The sequence below is a fragment of the Lutjanus erythropterus genome, chromosome 15 (genome assembly GCF_056507025.1).
Source record: "Lutjanus erythropterus isolate fLutEry1 chromosome 15, fLutEry1.hap2, whole genome shotgun sequence".
Lineage (NCBI taxonomy): Eukaryota > Metazoa > Chordata > Actinopteri > Lutjaniformes > Lutjanidae > Lutjanus > Lutjanus erythropterus.
Window position 1 is genome coordinate 2,135,322 of NC_139331.1, and position 21,818 is coordinate 2,157,139.

The following is a 21,818-nucleotide window of genomic DNA, read 5'->3' on the forward strand; positions in this document are numbered from 1 at the left end:
CATAAAGCAAACAAACAAACAAACAAACAAAACCCCACAGAAATTAATAGGTTTGTGGGAAAAATAAGGGGAAAATACAAAGGGAAAATAATACAAAAATAAATGCAGAAATAAATAAATTTAAATATTATGAATTAATTCATAATAAAATGGAAATTTAAAAAAACCCAAATATCAATTTATGTCACATTTTATAAATTAATGACTGCCTACATTTACTTTTAGTGCATTTAATGGCACATTATTTCATTTATTTAGTCATTTACTTCTGTCCTTTGTATTGTGACAGTTTTGGTCCTCCATATATATCAGGCAGTAACTCAGCTGTGGTACGTGTCTGTGATGTTGAATCCTGTCACAGACACTTGGAGCAGAGCTGCAGTGACGCAGCCTGACGGTGGAGGGAGAGCAGAACCGCTGCCCTCTGCCAACTTCCCACAGCTCCTCACCTACAGCTGTTCACATCTGTCAGCACAGAGTCACACACCGACCATCACTGCACTCACACACTAACATCAGCCACTCAGCATCATCATCATCACATTACAGCTACATGCTATTATTGGATTAGAATAGGTTTATAAATCACTTTCTGCATGTTTTGACTGTAATTATAAGGTTATAACTGCATTCTGAGGTCATAATTGAGTTACCCGTACACATCCAGCACAAGTGGACATTACTTTACAGTGGTGTAACATCTCTTTTCATCTCTTTTATAGACTTTTATGCCAGATAACATATCAAACTGTTGATGAACTTTGACACTGAAGTGCATACAATACCCATAATGTAGGCAGAAATATACATTCTAAAAGACGTCATTCTGTTAATCACATATTCTTGATATTTCAAAATTTATGATGTTGTCAGATACAGTTGTGTCTGACAAGTCAGACAGTAGCGATGTTATTATTATTATTACTATTATTATTATTATTATTATTATTATTATTATTATTATTATTATTATTATTATTATTATTATTAGTAGTAGTAGTAGTAGTAGGAGTAGGACATGTCAAAATGTCTGTTATATTCAAGTGATTATTTTTCCTTTGTTTTTTATGGAAGCACATTACCTTCAGGCAGAAGACTTTTGCATTCGATTTTATTTTGCATCAGAGAATGAAATCAAAATGTTGAGAATAAAGTTTAAATGTCTAGAATAAAGTTGAACCTTCGGTATGAGTTTCAGGATTATTTTTTGAAGTGTTTGTTGTTGTAATACTCATTTCAGCCACAAGAGGCTGTAGTGCATCACAACCTCATGTCCTGAACAGGATTAAAAGTATTAATGTTTTCCTCCAGGTGAGTTTTTATTTTCATTTCTCCACTTGTTTGCAAATCATGTAACTTACTGTTATGTTGATATGTTGAGAGAAAAATTTAACTTTTAATATTAGTGCCAGACATAAGAAAGAATACATCAGAGGAGGATGAGAGGAGCAAAATTACTTATAATTGTAATTCACTAACTTTTATTCCTGGTTCTTTTTGACTCCTCTCTTCTTTTTATTATTTTATTTTGTGCTTTAAACTTTTCATTTACTTTTCATCTGGTGTTTTGTTTTAATTTATTGGCATACCTCCCTTGTTTATAATTTATTATTCTCTTTCAATTTTGACTTTTTATCTATTTCACTCCTCCCTCTGGTATTTCCACACTGTAAATTGATGAGATTTTTCAAGCTTTTTGCTTTTATTTTGACAGAAAAGCCTCAGACACTAAACTGATGAGATTCCTTCAGCCTTAGATTCTTATTGAGTGCTTATATATTAATGAGCACTTTATTAATTACAAAGTTATTTATTGCTTTGTGTGTGGATGAAATATTGTTTTATTGTGTGAAGTACTTTGTGTTATATTTTGTTTGTATGAAAAGTGCTTTACAAGTAAAGTCTGACTTACAGTAAAGCAATTTCAGTGTAACAACAGCAGGCTACAATATTTACTTATGCAGCCAGATTACTGTCATCTGCTTTCATATCATCAGCAATTCACTGTCTAACAAAGAATTGTGTTATCCTGGAAAACTCAGGGTTATTGTTATCTAACATTTAAGAAAAAAAATCTAACAAAATGTTTGAATAAATATCTGTCTCAATTTACCTTCTGCTGTCAGTTTCACATACAGATCAAATGTCTAATCTAACATAAGAGCAGCAAACTGATTCTGTTAACAAATCTTTATTGTACAAATAAAGTTAATACAAACAGTCACAGACTTTGGTTCTGCCAAATCTTTGTATAAATGTACAAGTATATGTAGATGCATCAACACAGTCATTTTATAACATAAAGAGCACTGAAATGTTTCGACTTCAAGTATTTGTTGTTGAGGTGTAACTTCAGATGTAATACACCCTGTTCACCAGCAGGTGTCAGTGTTTCCTCACAGACAGCTGTTGCTCAGGGTTTTTTACTGTAAACATGCTGCTTAAACTGCAGTTTAAGTTGAACAAACTGTACATGAACTTGTGTTGTGACCCGACTAACGGAGACCAGAGAGACTTCATGTTTATTATCTGAACTTTCTGACACTAAACGTTCTCTGAAACACAAAGCTTGCACATGATTGTGTTTCTGATGACTCTGGCAGTAGGATGTTCAGTTTCATCTGCTTTCACTGGCTGCGCTAAGATGACAGAAGACAGAGATACTCAGCAGTTCTGTCAGTTTGTTGACGAGTCAAACAGAAAGCAGGATTTATGTTTATAGATATCACAAGATAGAAATGTACAAGTAAAAGTGTACACAACTCAGTAATAGTACCATGTGGGTGACCAGGCTGTGTTTGCATAGATGAACAGGACAAACATCCCAACAGAGAGAAGTTTTCTTTGGGAGTGTAACCCTGAGACATGTCGTGGAGGAGTTTGTATTAAAGATGGCTTTGTGTTCGTGTGAAGAACACCACAGTCTAGAATGTCATTGTGTGTTGTAGCATTAAGATTTCACTTCACTGGAACCAAACCAGCTTCAGGCTGGTCCACAAAAGTGTGTGTCTCTGTACTTTTAAGTGAATGCTGTGAAATTGATGTTTTCTGACTGTCTTAATATTTTAAAGTTATTGATGTATGAAATACATGTATGAATATATATGTGTGTGTTTTAGAGATATCTAGCATTTTTCAGCTTCAGAGACAGATTTTTCCTTCAGGAGTTGGTGGAGACTAAAAACTGCGCAAAAAGAGGTGGCCAGAACCACAACTGCAAATATATGTTAATGTCTATGTCTGTGGAATCAGGCAAGTGTTTGATAAGATTTTGGCCAAAATGTGTCAGTGTTGTGTTTTCACCTTGCATGGAAAACACAGTCATTTGTGCTGTCGCTGGGCAAAAATACTGTAATAATTTCATAACTGTAATTCAAGTTGTCTGAAAGAAAAAACTTGCACCTCCTTTTGACTCAGCCTGTGAGGGGAGAGTTCAGCCAATGAGGGGTCACTTCGGAGAGAGGGCGTTCCTACTGGCTGTTCTACAAATGCAGATGTACACACGTCTCTTCAGTTGGTCAAAGCCTGATTCAATGGCAGAAAATTGCTGCAGCTCAAATTTTACTTTGATTTTACACAAGTTTATTTGATATATAAAGGTAGGCTATGACCTTCTTTTAAAATTTGATATTATTTCTTACTTTCTCTTATTTATTTATTTATTTATTTATTTTTTTTACCTTTTTATTATCACAATACTTTGTATATATGTGTGCATGTATGTGCACAGAGGTTTGTATGTATTGTACTTTGTTACTATATTTGCATAAAAAGACAATAAATACACTTTAAAAAAAAGAAAATTGTTGCAGCTGCCTCTGAGGCCTGTGGCGTTCTGCCCTGTGGCCACGACGTCCTTGAGGGACGTCTTTGAGAAGACAAGTTGTGGTGCTGCTCAGGATTGTAGTTTTGGTGGGAGGAGCTTAACAACATGTCACATACTGCAGCTATAAGGCCCGAAACATATTCACATACTGGATATCACGTGACATCTAATGCTGTGTACAGATATGTGTTACCTGACTGGCTGCAGCTAGCAATTCTTTTCATCTTCGATTAATCAGTACATATTTTCTCGATTCACCGATTTATAGCTGTCTGGTAAAATGTCAGCAAATGGTGAAAAACGTTTATCAGTGTTAATCAAGAAGACTTCCTCAAATGTCTTGTTTTGTCCACAACTCAAAGACATTGAGTTTACTGTCAGAGAGAAGTAAAGAAACCAGAAAATATTCACAATTGAGAAGCTGAAATCAGAGAATTTTGACTCATTTGCTTTAAAAAAAAGTAATTAATTGATTAATCTAAGTAGTTGCCAATTGATTTTATAATCGATTAATTATCAACTACTCAATTAATTGTTGCAGCTTTACCAAAACTTGATTACATCTGCCACAGCAATCTATAATCTATAAATCTACTGTATATCACTTTTATATTTCTACTGTATAACGGCTCCTCGAGGACTCATGTTTTACCTCCACAAAGATTTTCCTTTGAGAATGTATCACAGTGTCCTGGGTGTGTAATGCATAAGCTGCACCTTGACATTTGCATTTTCATACATCCTTATATGTATGTTTCATTTTTAACATTATGTAACATTCAGTGTGTTACTTTATTCCACTGACAAAAATATCAGCTGATGATACTAAACACACACGGAACAAAAAGAGAAGATGGCATATAAAAACAAACTTGTACAAAAAACTTGTGTAAAAGAGTAAAAATACTTACACTCAAACTGTTGTTTAAGTGTTCAGAATCTTGCAAAGACCCATAAAAACAAAGTCTGGTGTGACTTCCACTGGAAGCATAGACGCTGTCCTGGACAAATACTGACTGCCTCGTGAGATGTGGCAGCTCATGCTGGTGTTCTGGTTGTTCATCAGTCCATCCTGGTGCTGCGGATCACGTCCATTTTCTTCAGAGTTGTCTCAAAGACAACGGGCTTCACAACGACGTCCTCCTCACTGACAAAGGAAAAGATGGAAACCTTTTATTCAGATCAGCTGTGAGGCTCAGAACAGCTGGAGAACAACTGCAAAGTGTGAATGCTAACAATCATAATCAACTTGTTTCAACAGGTTTGTTCATTTCTGAGTTTATGATCTTGGAAAATGTGGCTTTGGTTACCAAAACCAAATGTGTGTTCCACTATTCAAATATTTGACCTTTATTTTGGTGAGTGACATTATATTCTCCATTTGTCTCCACTGTACTGCAACAGACACAGATAAAACCAGAACTATCTGCATGACTAAATACCACAAGAGTTAAGTGATATTTTTGGTTTGTAGTTTGGGCAAACTGCCCCTTTAAAAGGTCAAAAGGTGGTGATGTCAGACCTGAGGTTGGATCCCTCCACGTCTTCGATGGTGTCAGGCAGGGGCCTGTCGGCCGTCTCAGGCAGCAGCAGGGTGAGGGCAGAGCCCAGCAGAGGACACAGGCCGCACAGAATCATGGGAGCCTGGGGACTGATGCCCCTCAGCAGGTGCATCATGGGAGCCAGGACCCCTCCAGTCCGAGCGCACATGGAGCCGATACCAATCCCATTTTGTCTGTGAGGAGACAAAGTGTATTTGTGTGGTTATACTGAAGCTCCAGTGCTGTGTTCACTGGTAATGATAATGAACTGTATCTTTTATATTAAACTGTAACATTCACTGTAACATTGTATCTATTTGTTCTTACAAACAACAAGAAATATGTCAGATAAACAAAGACACAACCCAAAATTGTTCCCACTGCCTCAAACTGATGCTGTTTAAAATACAGTTTGTTTTGTTCATGATTTTTAAGTTGATTTCAATGTATTTATTCAACATATGATTTTGCAGGTCCTTAGATTATATCCCACAAGGTGCTTATTTTATGTTACACAGTACAGAGAAAACAGAGTTTAAATGACTTTAGATTTCTGCTACAGTACAGAGTCTATTCATACGTCCACAGAGTAACAGCTTGTCATTGATGTACAGGACGTATATATTTACAAGAAAACAACAAACTACGCCTGCAGAGATGAATTAGGCCAAAACCCTTTATACATCAGAAATAAAAAAAAAGAGAAATAAAAATATTGACTCCTATCACTACAAAACCCTGCAAGAGCAAAGAAAAGCATCCCCTCACTCAATCAGTCCTGACTCTTAGTTCACATTTCAACCCTGTTCTGACAAAGGACCAGTCAGTTAGACTCAACCAAATTATAACACAACAGAAACAAAACTACGTCACTGATCGGAACATGCAGGAAAAAGCACAGAGCAAAATGCAGAGCTATCAGGTCCTAAACAGACAGTAGAGTGTGGCGGATTATCTGACCACAGCGACTGACCGTAGACAAAGAACTACAGTGACAAAGTACAGACTCAGTGAGCTCAGCCTGGACATCGAGACAGGTGAGTACAAAATATCATATCTTCCAAGAAAGCAGCACCTCTGCCAGCTGCACCAAGGAGACAAAGTAGAGACAGAGCTGCACTTTCACAATTAAATATTTCCACAAATTTAAAAACAGCCCCCCCCCCCCAAAAAAAAACGTGCTTTGGCACTTCTGTACTTTATCATGGTCACGTCAAATAAAGCCTCTTTGAAATGAAGTGAATATATTATCACAAATATCTGCATTATCTGTACTATAAAGCTGGATTTGTACCGTACTCTACGTTCATGTTGTTTTGTGCTCTGAGGGACTCAAACTCTTTGACTCAGCACTTTTGACACCTGCTGCTCAGATATGCAGTCTCATTCTGGCTGCTGTGGACAGATGTGTCGACACATGAGAGTCATGAGATACAGACCTGCACTTCTCCACTGAGAAAAACTCCAGAGACACACCAGACAAGAAACAAAGATAATATGGAGGTAATCTGTACAGTAATAAATTACTTAAATGACTGTTTTTGATTTTGGTGGTACTGTTACATTTAATATGTCAACTCAATTTGGAACATGGAACAGCAAATTACTCAGCCAGCACTGCATTTAATTTATTTTCAAGGATCCTGATTAAATGCATGATGGGAAATGTGGGCAGAGAGCAGCACACTCTGTTCTGTCTAGGTTGCAAATCAGGCATCAGCCTTGGTTTATATGTGCATTGCCAAAAAAACTAGACTTGAAATGCAAATAAATTAGAGCTGCAACAATTAATGATTATTGAAGGATCATTAAATGAATAACCAACTATTTTAATAATCAGTTAATCAGTCTGAGTCATTTTTTAAAGAAAAAAAAAGTCAAAATTTTCTGTTTCAGTTTCTTAAATGTTTACTCCTCTCTGAAAGTAAACTGAATATCTTTGAGTTGTGGACAAAGGGAAGACATTTGAGGACGTCATCTTGGAGTTTGCAAAACACTGATTGACATTTTTCACCACTTTCTGAAATATTACGGACTAAACCACTGATTGATTGATAGAGAAAATGATCGACAAATTGATCAATAATGAAAATAATTGATACAGAAACAACTTTAAAAATAGGTCAGCATGGACGTATGGTTGGACCTATTTTTCAACTGATAAGATTGTGACAGGATTAATTAATTGATAATCAAGAAAATGATCGACAGATTAATCTACACTGAAAACAACTGTTAGTTGCAGCTCTAAAATGATAATCAATAATATATAATAAAATAAAATAAATGCTTCAAGTCACAGTTAGACCTGAGAGACACAGCTAACACATGAACCTGCACATACATAGGGTGGACAGGAATGATTGAAAATGGGGGTGTCACACTTCAATTTCATTTTCACTTTAAACATATTCTTTAGCATCTTTTTTTTTTTTTTTTTTTTTAGTTTTTAATTCTTTAAAAACACAGAAAAGTGCAGCTGCAGGTTGCCAGGAAGCTACATGGTTTCGTCTTCCAGTTTTTGTTTTGTTTTGATCTAACAAGTTTGTCTGGAGGTAAAGTTACTGCAGCTAGTAAACTAGCACTAGTTATCCAGACATGTCAATGTTCACAGTTTATGTCAGAGCAGATGAAGACAGTTTCATCCATTCACCACTTGTGTGCTCTTCTGTATCACGTTTTTGAGAGACAACAAAAAAGAAGAATCCTGAAACACTGAGTATCATTCTTCTCAGAGCCTCCTGCACACCTTCAACATGGAGAGAAACAGAAAGCTTGACAGCTCTAGCTGCAGCTGCTAAGCAATGATTGGACAGTTGCTGTTGGAGGTGGGGCTTAGAGAAGGGTCATTTGCAATAACAGTTAAAATAATCGTAATTAGATATTTTTTCAAAATCGTTCAGCCCTACTTATCAAACTAGTTAGTAACAGACAGTAATATTGAAAAGTAATGTATTACTTTCAAATGAAAGTAACTAGTAAAATGTAATGTATTATTTTTGAAAGTAACTTGACCAGCAGTGACTGTAGAGTGCTGACTGATTTGAGTCACAGCTCCACAACAACATAATGCCCGCTATCTGTATTTCAGATGGGCCGATGTGTCCCAGGTCATTCTGGGACATCACTCACCACAACAGGTTTGGTTTGATCAGGGATACACAGGAGTGTGTGTGAGAAACTCACCTGATGACAGTTGGGAAAACCTCAGCTGAGTAGACATAAATAATGGAAAGAGAGGCTGTGATCCCGAACTTCCCAATCATGGCCAGCAGAGTTTTAATGACAGACAGGTCTGCAGGAGAGGTCAAAGTTCAAAGTGAGGGAGAAGCTTCTCACCGACCGGAAACGTGTAAAAAAATAAAACATGGAGACTATGCGTACCATTGGGGACGAAGATGGTGAGCAGGCAGGCGGTGCCGCCCACAGCCAGGAAAGCCAGCTGGGAGATCTTGCGGGAGCGGTTGAGGGTGAACAGGGTGATGGTGCGTGCGGGCATCTCCACCAGGCCGAAGATCATCTGAGTCAGATAGATGTTCATCCCAAAGTCAGAGATGTTGAGAGACAGGCCGTAGTACACCAACACGTTGGCAAACCTGACACAGACGGAACAAAAAAAAGGAGAAGAGCATCAGTTTGTAGGACAGTTAACAGGGATAGTTCAGATTATATGAAATGAGACTGTATGATGTACTTATCTTAAGTCAGAGTGTTACCTACAGTAGATAAAGCAGAGAGGAGCACCAGCACTGAGGCTGACCAATAAACTGCTGCAAAAACTAAGTTTATTTCACATAGCAGTGGTGTTTCTTGGTCTTTTTGTTGTGTGTGATTCCAGTGAGTCTGAGCTAACCTTTCAAACCACTGAAGTAAAACAATAACACAAACTAACTAACTTCTGGAGAGTTTGGTTGGTTTGGAGAGAACCATATCTGACTCTTACAGGGGTGATTTCATGTCAGACATGGCTGTCTGAAAGCAAAGTGTTGAAAATGTTCTAAACATAGTGTACATTCAAACTGATTAGATTTTTTTGATTTTTTGATTTTTTAGCTGCCATCATGTTGCATTGCCTTTTTTCTACAGTAGCTCACAATGGACAAACCAAACATTGGCTCTAGATATGGCCTGTTGCAGCCACTGTAGTTTCTCAAACATGCTTGGAACAGGATGATGAGTTGAGGCTTCTTGCAATGTGCAAATTCACTGCTAGATGCCACTAAATCCTCCACACTGGTCCTACAATCGTATGCTATATTTCCAGTATTGATTTATGTTAATCTGAACGCCAAAGTCACACAATAATACAAACAAAATAATAGATTGGGGCTGGTTTGACCTTCACTTTCTATTTCAGGTTAAAACCTGGTCATGTTGGCGACACGTTAAGGAACTATAGCCAATTTATTTTGTTTTATTTATTTATTTAACAGGGACAGTGCACAGCTACCTAGCCACACCAGAGTTAGCTATAAGCTCATTTTCATCTGTAGTCCCTGGGCAGGAAACAGAGAATAATTTCTCAATGAGAGTGGATATGGTCTGGAGGAGGGGAGGAGTCAAGAAGTAGAGAAGAGCACTGGAGCAGAAGCCAGAAAAGGACAAATATAGAAAAAAAAAGAAGAAGAAGAAGAAGAAGAAGAAGAAGAAGCAAAAAGTAGTTATAAACAGTATCATGCTGCACACTGATGCTTCAGTATTAAAAATCTAATGATCAAGGCAGTACTTTTACTTTAATACATTAACCACATTTTGCTGCTATTACTTATGTACTTTGCTTAAGTTGATTTTTTTTTATTACTGTAATGGTACTTTTACTTAAAGGGATAGTTCACCCAAAAATTCAGTCATTATTTACTCCCCCTCATGCCAATCGAATGGTGAACGTTTGAAAACTGGTCACCATTCACCTCCATTGTTTGGGAGATTCTGCAACACTGTTTTCCTGTGAAACTCCAGCAGTGTTTTGTGGACTAAAAAACTAAACCTGACCTTCAATCAGCATGAGGGTGAGGAGGACTGAATTTTTATTTTTTGGTGAACTGTCCCTTCAAGTAAAGAATCGGTCTACATCTTCTTCCACCATTGCTACCAAACTACTGGATACAAGTCAGTGGTGTCAGTAACAGAAACATGATAATAAATACAAGTGTCTCTCGTGTGTGTTTTTGAGGCAAAATTTAGTTTAGAGACCAGAGAGACTTGTTGGAGGTGAACCTTTTTCACAGCAGCCATTTTGACCTGAAACAGGAGAGTCAACACAGGTGTTAGCAATGATGCGGGGATGTGTGACCCCGGTACAGCGACATCAAGAATCCCCATTACAAGTCAGAAAGTTGTGTAGTGTGAACAGTACAGTCATCTGAAGACTCTAAAAGTCATGCAGGGTGAGAGAACAAACTCGTCTTGTCATCTTATTGGTCAGCAGCTCAAATCCTTCCCTTCAGTGTATTCAGAGCTGGCAGCTCTCTGTGGATCTGCAGAGCTCTGAGCTCAGTGTGTCTGCAGCTCTCAGCTCTGCGTGCAGTGAACATGAATGAGCTGCACATGTGCATTCCAGTGGTTCTAACAGTGTGTCACATATCCCCACCAAACTCATATCCCCAGGAACTCATGGGTTTTGGGTTTTAAAAGGAAACACTTAACTTGAGAAAAATATACACGTGCTACAAATCAGCAAATAAGTCAAAAATACTAGCAGCAGTAACAATTCTGTGTGGTTCACTTTTTACTTGGCAGTGAGGAATAAACTACTCTGGTTTCAAAGGAACATTGTGATTTGCAGATTAGACATGATTTATACCCTGTTACTTTACAGAGGCTTAATGGCACAAGGAACTATGTGTCGCAATCAGTGACTAAGAGCGGAAAGATATTACACAGATTACACAGAGAATGCACATATCTCCCAACCACAGACATCATTATAAGACTCTGTCACCCATGTGCCTTAAATGCAAGATAGAAATCAGTTCCCTAACTCACTGGACCTCATTCACAAACAGTGTGTACGCATACATTTGTGTTCAAACGGTGTGTATGAACATTTTACACACAAATCTGGGATTCATCAATATTTTCTTAGCTGAAATTGTTCACACTGTGAGGAACTTCTTCTTCAGACCAGGGGTAATGCACAAATGATGACAGCCTGGCTGTCTTAGAAAATGTTGAAACACTCCTTTTAAATGAATGTAAAGTATATTAAATTCATTCATTAAAAAAAGCTTTAATAGAAGTGTTTTTATGTTTGATTTATCTTGTTTTATTTTCCTTGTTTTAATGGGTTTATCATAAAAGTCATGATTATATGTTTTTCTGTTAAGAAATTTGTGTTGCATTTTATGAATATACTGTACTGCCTGTTTCCTTATTTTTCTTCTGGTCTGTTTTTCTAATTTTTACATCAATTTAATGGCAAAGCATTTCTTTTTCAGTCTGTTTCTCTCCAGGAACACAACATGCACTGCTTCAGGTACTGCAGCAAGAAATTATTTATATGAGTCGCATCTCACATCTCAGGTTTCCTCCTCGGACACGGGCAGTGCAGCTACAGTATGCAACTGTGGTGCAGACTGAATGGGGAGAGGCAGTGCTGGAGAATCAGAGAAATAAAATGTTTCCTCATATAGAGAAATGTGGGCGTGGCAGTATGCAGATCACAGACAGCAGGAACCAGTCTGTCAGTTAAGAATGATTCTGATTTACTAACAGACACATGGTGGTAAGAACAAACATAGCTGATGCTCACGTTTCATGAATCAGACTGTAATTTTGCATGGGAACTTATTTGTGTGCACAATAAGAACATTTCAACACACGTCAGTGAATGAGGTCCACTGTCTTCCCGTCATGCTGTAAGCTGCACTGATCCAGTGTGCTGAAATACAAAAATGCTTTAGAAGCAGGGACAGACCCAGTGTCTGTAATCTTGTGCCTTCAAAGCAGATATTTAACAGAAAAAAACAACAACATGAGACTGAACTGTATTCTTTACTTATGCTGAGTGGAAAAACATCTTATTACAGTTGATGAATAAAAAAGTTAAAACAAACTGTTGGCTGGCAGAGAGTGCTGTTTGATTTAGTGCCATTACAGAACATTACATGTTTATTACATTCAAAAACAGAGCAGTTCTATAAAGTCTGGGAACCCTGTCTGAACTGCTTAGAGCCTGCTGTCTCTGATATCATAAGGGTCACATGATACAGCAAAAAATGTCATTTTGCTATTATTTTGGCAGATATTGTGATTGCAGTATCATTCATGATTTGTGGTAATGATCATTGTGGCATCAAACAAACATGTTTTCTTACATCTGGAAAATGAGATTTATAGGCCAGGGCATCTCTGCAGCACTACACTACACATTTGTAATGCTGTCTGTCACAAAAAAAATGCAGCTTCTGATATTTGGATATTGTAATTGGCCATACTGTGATTTCGATAATATTTTGATTAGTTGTACAGTCCTAGATTTCATGCTAGGGTTGAACAATGGGTTGGGTGTTTTTCTGAGACTTATTTTTTTTTTTTTATCATTTTAGTTTAGGGTCAGTATAATTTAGCAGTCTGCAAATGACTGCTGCTGCTCCATGATGCACTCTCATTTAGCAGCACAGTACACACTCACTGGAGGACAAGAGCAGTATATTTATAACTGATCAGTGGACTGATCAGTGGTGGCTGGTTGTAAAATTTCAACATATTACCCAACCCTACATCATGCTGCAGAGGTTTTCTTGATTGCTCTTATTGCAAGCTGTCACAGTAACTGCTGGTGTTGTGTGTATGTATATACATATATATATATATATATATATATATGTATATATATATATATATATATATATATATATATATATATATATATATATATATTGTCTTTATTGTTTAGTCTTTTGCATTATTTCTCTTTTCTCCTGTGGATTTCATAATGTATCCACCTTTCTCTTGTTGTAAAAGTGAAAATTAAACTAAACTAAATATATTATTAAATAAAAAGATATTCTGATTGTCTGTAGGCATGTAAGTACAAATAAAAAAAAAAAAAAAGTTCGAGTCCTGCACAGGGTCGTGTACCTGCAGCTGTCACAAACCGTTGTGTAACGGTTAAAAATATGTTTAAATAAATTTTGGGGGTGAGTAAAATTGAACTAATTGCGGGTGGTCAGTAGGTGGAAACAATAATAGAATAGATACAATACAATAATATGTTTTTTAACCCTGGAGAAATTAGAAATTAAAATGTCTGTGCAGTGTTTTTTAACATTTATATTTGCAAATACAGTAATGTGAAGCTAAATCAGCTGCCAGAATTTTATTGTTCAAGTCTACAGCACAACCTTTGACCCCGCATCCTGCCAAACACTGGGACGTCACTGTTTGATCTGACAGAGATGTAGGCTGGCTGCTGGCTAAAACTGATGACATAAAGGCAAAAATAGCCAGTGGAGGACACTAAATTATGGACAATACATCATCAAAGGCCAAGTCAGATATTTGGGAGGATTTTGGTGCTCTCAAAAAATGTGAGAATACTGTTGTCAGTGGCTTTGCTGCTTGTAAAATGTGCCACATTAGAGTTTTCCTCAGATCAGTTTGGACCGTTGTCAGGGAGGAATGATCTTGAACACAGTTTTGACAAGAGATGTGGAAGAGGCGTGCTGTGGAAAAGCAAACTTCCAGACTGTCAGGAATGTGAGGGGCCAACAGGACTCTAAGTAAACGTGTGTACTTTTACTGCTGCACCATTCAAGGTCAGTGCTGTTACTGTCTTGTGAACACACACGACAACTCTGCAGAGCTTGTGTGGAAAGCACTGGCTCAGACTGAACTGAAAATGCCACAGACACAGATGCAACTGATATAAAGAGAGAATGTAACATACTCACCAGAGATAAAAAACAATCAGAGACTGCTTCCTCATTTTTGGGGTTCGGACGAGATCAATGAAAGAGTGTTTTTTCTTCGTCTCTGTTTTCTCTTCAATTTTATAGACCTGGTGAGACAGTGAGTGAGACAGGGATTAAGAGACTTTGGAGTCAGGGTCATAAAGTTTTACAGCAGCGCTGTTTTAGTAGTTTGCATGTTTCAATGATACTGAGTGATGGAGACATTTATGCAAAGTAATGAAGGTTGATTCAGAGAGAGCCAGAGACGTCTGTCTGACAGTGGACTGCCTACTGTATGTTGAACACTTATACACTCACTGCTACTGAAGCCAGAGTGATGTGCAGTGATGATCAACGAGATGATTTACAAATGATCATTTTGCTATTCATTTAATTTAGAATCAAATATAATTTTCTTAATGTCAGAATAAGGAGATAAACTTACTTTACGTGCCACAATGATTAATCGATAATTAAATGAATTATTAATTTAATGGTCTGCCGCCGACATCTAACTCTATGAATTAAAGGTTTATTTCAACCTACCACAACCGGTGATTGTTGGAACAGTGGAAAAAGGAACCATGCTGGTTTTGTTTAGCTTTACTTTGTTTCTGTCTGTCAAGTTGGAGCCCCTTTTACAGGATTCTTGTTTTCTAACTAATTAAATGGGAACATAAAAGTCTTGGAGCCAGTGCTACCTCAATAATTAGAGCTGATAAGTCAGCTAGAGCTGCTAGCAACACCTATTTCAGCCACCAAAATCTATAGTTCCTGGGCGGTAGTAGGACTTAGCTTGAGAACTGAAGGGTCACTGGTTCAAGTCCCACATGGATCAAAGTACGGAGTGTGGCCTGGTAGCTGGAGAGGTACTGTCCTTAACCGAGGCTGTTCAGGGCACCTATATATATACATATATATGTATGTGTGCAGCCCCCTCGCTCTGATATTTCTCTGATGCATGTCTACAGGTCCTGTTTGTGCATCTGTGTGTATTTCAGGCCTGTGTATGTATTTAAAGAATTACAACAGAGTCTTCTAGCAACATGATGCTGCTTCTGTCAAGCTCTATCTGAAAACAAAGTTTGTTTTATTGTTTTAAAAATTACTACAGATTTTGATGTTTAATCTGTCACTGTTATCACTGTAAACTGACCTGAAATGCTCATGAGAAGAAGGAGCTTGACAGGTGTAGTGGCAGTAACCAAGGAGTCAAGGGTATTTGTTATTATTGTTGATATTTTGCAAAGGTTAAAAAAACTACTGGTAAATCTAAAATATCTACAGACTAGAAAATAATAAATAAAAATGTTGCATGTCTACCTGACACATCTCCAGATCTTTGGTGAGGGGGTTCCCGTTCATCTGTGCTGCCTTGTGGATCAGCTCCCACGCCTCCTCTTTCCTGTCATTGGCCATTAACCAGCGGGCTGATTTTGGCAACACCCTAAAAATGTAAAGATAAATTGCTCAGGTGTTCTGCTCCTTAAACAGACATTTCACACTGTAGACAAATTGACTAGGTGGCTAAAAGGCTAGGTGTGAGTCGTAACATTTTTCTCTGACAGGCAAAAATGAGTGAAACAGCGAGAGACAAACAGAGACATACTCCTCAAAGTAGGTCAGTGCATTTTCCTCTACTGCCACACTAAAAGTTAGAAAGGAATTTGGCACCAATCATACTTGAGCGCGCGCAACACACTCTGTTTCCAATAATAGGGAATGAAAAGGAATGTCCTTTATAGTAGAGTTTCACAAACACAAGCACAACACAACCCAGGCAGTCTGTTGTTGATTTTCTAAAGCTACTGTTAAAGTCTTTTTTCTTGAAACGTTAGAAATCGTCTGTCTGGTTTTCAGGACATACAGCAGGCCAGCATGCTGCATCGAATCTGGGTCAGTGGCCGCTCACCAGATGTAGAAGATGAAGAGGAAGCCAGGTGCTGAGATAGCCAACTGCAGTTTACGCCAGTCTCTTATGAGGTACGCCACTCCAGCCAGCAGAATGTAACCGAAGCCAAAGAAGTAGTCAGTGATTATACCGGCCAGCATCCTCTGCTTCGGTCCCGTCCACTCTGTGCCTGAAAGACACACAAACGGGACAAGGACATCAGTTATATCTTTAGGAATAGAGTAGTGTCGCAATATTAAACATCTAAAACAGAACACTGCCTTTATTGTCACGCTGTACTTAAAGATCCCCTCCACATTGTAAAGAAAACCTACTTGTTTCAACTGAGAAAATGTTTCTGGGCTGCATTAAATTTTACACAAGTTGACGATTCAAAACATAAACTTTTCCAGTCAAATAAATTTGATTTGAATTGATTTGAATTTGAAGCACAAAACTGCTTTGAACAATAATGTGTGTGATATGTTTTCTCTGGATAAAAAAGTATAAATTCCACATTTAAATCCTCTAAAAGGCATCTAAAACTTTTTCACAGAATCTCAATCTAAACAGAATCTATGAAGTTTTCCAGCTGGACACAAGATGTCTCCTTAAGTTCAGATTTTCAATGAGCCCAGAAAAACTTTCCACTTTCAGCAGATGAAAGTCAAAACTGCCTTCTCGTGTCAAACTGCACATACATCATTCTGCTCAGTGAGGCTCAAACATCCACCTGGAGGAACATTACAGAAATATAGTTTTGAGTTGAGGGGGACTCTAAGAAAACAAAAAAACAGGCTGAAGTTCAAAAATGACCAGTTCACCCAAATTAACAGTGAAAGATACAAAAGACAAATTTCTTCTCGTCTCTAAAGTTTTTTATGCAGACTGCTTTGGTTTATTTTGCCAAAGAATTGAGATATCCACTGCTGAGTATTGTTTCCATGAGTCTTATCATTTGTCATACACGAAACTGTAAATCTGTAAATAGTTGCAGATGAAAACTGTTGTGAGTGAGGTCTGTGAGTTATCTTAAGTGCCCGTGACATTCTTTCTGGGAAGACAGACTGCTATTGAGGTCTAGAAATGTAATTGCAGTACTGTAAGCAGCACCAAATTACTTCCATTCATTGTGGGGACAGCATTCAGTCCCACAGCTGGACATCTTCAAACCATTCGAAGCAAAAAACAACAACAACAAAAAAGGTATTATATGATTCATTGTGCATTCCTACAACCCTATGGAGAATTTGTGTGCCTTTTTCAGTATCTTGTATTTTAATAAATATTAATTGTTTTGAGTCATTTTTTAAAATGAAAATGTCCACAGTCATCAACATCTTTCACCATCTCCTGAAATTTTATGGACCAAACAACAAAGTGATTAGTCAAGTGAATAATCAGAAGATTAATTGAAATTGAAAATAATCGTTAGTTGCAGCCCTAATCTTGTTTTACTTGTATTGTCAGATGAGATGTTCCCCCTGCTGTTTTATAGCACAATTTTCAAAGTTTACTTTTCTTTTTTCTGTGCATCCTTCATTGTATTTTGTGTTTTATCAACAAACTAAAATCAATCCTTTGATAACTTAACTTCCACGAAGTTGGGAAAGAAAGCTTTAACTTTTTTTTCATTCTTACCCTCCCTTCCAAAGACCCATTTTTCATGTTTAAGGGGGGGAGCAAAAGGTCTTTATGAGGTCAAAAAAAACCAGTCAAAGTTTGGATAATTACATACATACATTTTTATCTCACAAGTATGACTTACCATTTTTTCTTTTCCCGGCAGAAATGGACTTACCCTAAGCTAGCCATGGATGCCAAATCCAAAAATAGACAAGTCTAGTTGTGGCTCCAGACAGATGTTCTTTCTTCTTTTTCAATCAAAAATGTATCTTTTGATGATAAAGGTTGCTGACTCCTGGTCTAGTTTGTAGTTTCTATGATGTCAGTATTCATATGATACCAGTATCTTCAGAACTGAGCCCAGCAGCCTCTGACAGAGAGTCATTTCAGCTAGGGACATGGACATCCCAGTGGAGTTATAAAAGTTAACTTTCTGTAAGACACTGACCTAGGACAAAGGCATTCATGATGACCCCAGAGATGGATGTTCCAACCATGAAGCGAAGGGCAGTGTAGACGAAGAAATTAGGTGCGAAAGCAGCAGCGACCCCAAAGACTGCCTGGATCGCCAGGTTGATGAGGATGATGATCCTCCGACCGTACCTGGAACAAGACATTTACCAACTTCTGAATCAACAAAGCATAAAAATTGTACTGATGCAAAATTCAGCACACGATGAATAAAAGAAAACTAAATGTTACATGTCCAGAAAGTAAAACAGAAGACAAAACTCAGGGAACAGATGCTGTGTCATCTATTCCATACTGCTCCCAGTTATCAGACTTACTTATCAGCTAAGCACCCAAACACCACGGCTCCAACCAGGAGGCCAAACATGTAAATGGACGAGCCCATGCTGTTCAGGGTGGCGTTATCACAAACTAGGTCCCACTGCAAGAAGCACAGAAAAGCATTTCAATGAAAACATAATTTATTTTGTATTTTTCACCTGTTTAGTCTGAGAATTAAATCCTGTAGTTGATAGCTGCCTTATTATGGGTTATTATGGCTCAAGAGCAGTGAGACAACACAACTAGTATCTGAAGTGCCATAAACTTTTCTTTTAGTACCAGGTGTGGTCCAAATTTCTCTTTGACCTACACTTTGAGCCACACCAAAGCATCACAAGAACTAGAGTCCCCATAAAATTAACAGTGGACAGTCGTGATCTACAGAGAATGAATCATTATGATTTTGTTTCTCTCCAATCTTTCCAGTTGCACCACCAGTAGGCCATAATTGCAATTTTATTTTCCATGAATAGCATGTTCTTGCTCCCCACAGGCTGAGCTATTTCTATTCTGGATACTCCATGTGCACCACCTTCATGTAAGATATCACATGATCTGTGAGGCCCTGGAATTTTCTGAGCACATTCATGCTTCAAATGGGGTTAACTGTCTTGGTTTGTTCTAGAAATCATGACTTTGTTCTATTCATCAGCCTTTGGATCTTTAGTCTTGGTCTGTTTTGTGGTGCAGGGAATCAAAGCCCTAAGAAATCAATTTCAAAGGAAACACTCAATTTCTGCACACACCTTTCACCTCTGCATTGATTCATTGAAAAAGTGCTGACATTTCAGTCACAAAGATATTTCTCAAGACATAGCAGTCATGATTGCTATGTCTTGTTGGATGCTATGTCTTGAGAAAGGAGCCTTGTGACCAAAATGTTGGCACATTCTTCATAAATCAATTTAAATTGATATAAACTACACCCTTTGTTTTTGAGGCTGTACATATGAGACCCGCTTCATTGGAGATCCATCTAAGTATAAACCATTAAGGATCTTTTTATGTTATCTACAGTTGGACCCAGGCATCTTCTCATCATGGTCCACAGTGGAAGACTGGCCAACTTCCAGAGACTTGTACATTAACTGCAGATCTCCTCCCTGCTGCCCAGTGAGTGTGGTCACCGCAGCTGACCCGTCACGTTGCCACATGTGACATCACTTACTCCAGTCGCATCATATTGGTCACGTAACTGCTCCAGCTGCCCACCCCTCAGGTTCCTGTGTTACAAAACCTGGCAGGGTCTGTGGGGAGGCCTAGAAGATGCCTGCACTGCAGGAGTCCATCTTTCACTCTTTAACCCTGTCTCAGATATCACCAGAGCACACTGTAATAAACCTGCTAAGCCCCTCCACATTCCTCAGCTGCATGGAGTCTTCATGTTAAATACATCAGGTGGAAATTTTGATATTCACTAAATTCAAATCCTGAATTGAGTCTGTCAGAGAAGCTGTTGGTTTTTCACTCACCTCAGTTACGATGGTGCTTTGGAAGGTCTCTTTGCTGTACTCCCATCCCCCCTGGCAGCTCCCAGTGGGGTGTCCATCGTCAAGAACGACAGCACCGCTGTGGTTCAAAAGGGTTGTGCAGGACAGGTCAGGCCGGCCACTGGGAGCAGACAGAAGGCTGAAGTTGAAGTTCGAAGAGGCCGGTGTGCCAGCTGAGGGCCACGTGGAGCGGCATAAATGTGGAGGAACGGCCCCGGTGAAGACAGAGACGAGCATGTGGAACGCCAGAAAGATCTGAGGTAGACAGATCCATATATACAAGATCTTCTGGAACTTCCCAAAGCCCCCGACAAGACCAAGAATTTCATCGAAATTCATTTCCTGGCTTTTTGTAGATGCACACTTAAAATGTGCTACTCTGAAACTGCTCAGGTCTGATTTGGAAGGTCCAAAGTGCTCCTAAAATGGAGCTGCCAAGGATGCACAAGCAGATAAACACAGAGAGCCAAGCCTCATTCAAATGACTGAGATTAGGAATTGATGTTAATGTGCTGCAGGCTGATGATTAACTCATTCAGATGCAGTCACACCTGTGCTGTGCTCCAGTCTGAGAGCAACCTGTGGCTTTCTGTAGTAGACTGTGGAGCCGACTGAGGGTGATTTAACCTTACTGTGATGGGAGTGAACTAAAGCAGGAGGGAGGTGTTTGCCCTCCGTGGGAGGAGCTGCTGTGTGATGATGGCTGTGCAGCTGCTTTTGTCTCTTTCCCCGCCTTCTCTTACTCAAAAAGTTTCATAAGATTTATCATGGGTAACCCAAGAGTCTTGGTATACAGTGGAACTTTATGGACTGCAGTAGCAGAGGAGCACAAAAACAACTTCACATTGACATTAAACTTCTAATGTTTCCACTCTTATTGATAAAATACAAACAGTATCATACGGCCTTTGTATCTCAGCTGTCAATCTTGTTCTCAGCGGGACATAAACACCGGCTGAAGGGCATGCACATTCCAGCTGGTATTCAGTATTCGTCTGACATGGGATGTCATGTGGGGGGAGTGAGCATCTAAGCTGGTCACACAAAAGAAGTGGATAAATACAGCAGGGAGGGATTAAGGTTGCTCTGGCCACTCACTCCCATCATCACTAGCTTTCATTTCTCTGTCTTATCGGGTCATCTCTTGAGCCACTGTTGCATAGTTTGAACACAGGAGTGATTCACATCTCCGGGTGAGCCTCACACTAATATGGGACTTAAACCGGACGCCACGATCAAAACCATTCACAAAACTGGAGCAGAGCTCCCAGGGGTAATCTGAGAGCACTGACGTATGGCATTCTTTGATGAGGTGCGGGGCTCCACTGTTCAAGTCTCATACTGTGAGTGGTTGATACGGTTTATGTTCCCAAAGCAAAAAAAGAAAGGCAAGAAAGAGTCACAGTTAAAAAGTGATTTCATGGGTACAGTCAACCTGGTGCAGAGGCACCTCAGTGACACAGTAAAAACAAGACCTTCTATTCAGTACCAGGCAGGAAATCCAGTGAAGAGTGAGAGCTGCATGTTGCAAAACAAGTTTCCCCAGGGATAGAATGGATTACATCATTCAAACGCTCTGGTGCCACAATTAAAGGATAAGTCTGCCGTTATTCTAGACTTTTCTTGCTGTTTGAAGGAGGACAACTGCACTTAGACTACACTTAATGTTTTTAATAACTTCTTTCCTCTTCTGTCAAACAGCGTTATGCTGAAATCACAATGTTTTTGGCTTACACCAGGGTCCAGGAATAATAGGTT

At 38.6% G+C, this 21,818-nt stretch overlaps 1 protein-coding gene across 1 annotated transcript; it reads right to left on the reverse strand.

Annotated features, from left to right (window-relative positions):
* Positions 1-4,181: 4,181 nt before the first annotated feature.
* On the reverse strand, positions 4,182-20,646 carry LOC146313863 (solute carrier family 22 member 6). The gene is made up of 10 exons (XM_084737286.1): positions 20,043-20,646; positions 18,567-18,670; positions 18,227-18,381; positions 16,174-16,342; positions 15,585-15,708; positions 14,262-14,368; positions 8,752-8,963; positions 8,554-8,662; positions 5,349-5,561; positions 4,182-4,973 (listed from the first exon to the last, which is right to left on the reverse strand). The coding sequence occupies exons 1-10, from the start codon at positions 20,397-20,399 to the stop codon at positions 4,889-4,891; spliced, it is 1,635 nt and encodes a 544-aa protein (XP_084593412.1). The 5' UTR covers positions 20,400-20,646; the 3' UTR covers positions 4,182-4,888.
* Between the last annotated feature and the right edge of the window lie 1,172 nt (positions 20,647-21,818).

Bases quoted from the DNA above. Each gene is read 5' to 3' on its own strand.
- LOC146313863 (XM_084737286.1), bottom strand. From the start codon at position 20,399: ATGAATTTCGATGAAATTCTTGGTCTTGTCGGGGGCTTTGGGAAGTTC. The intron at 15,709-16,173 runs GTGAGCGGCCAC...TTACATTTTTAG, and splicing joins CTCTTCATCTTCTACATCTG to GGTGTTGCCAAAATCAGCCC. The intron at 8,663-8,751 runs GTACGCATAGTC...CCTCTCCTGCAG, and splicing joins CACCATCTTCGTCCCCAATG to ACCTGTCTGTCATTAAAACT.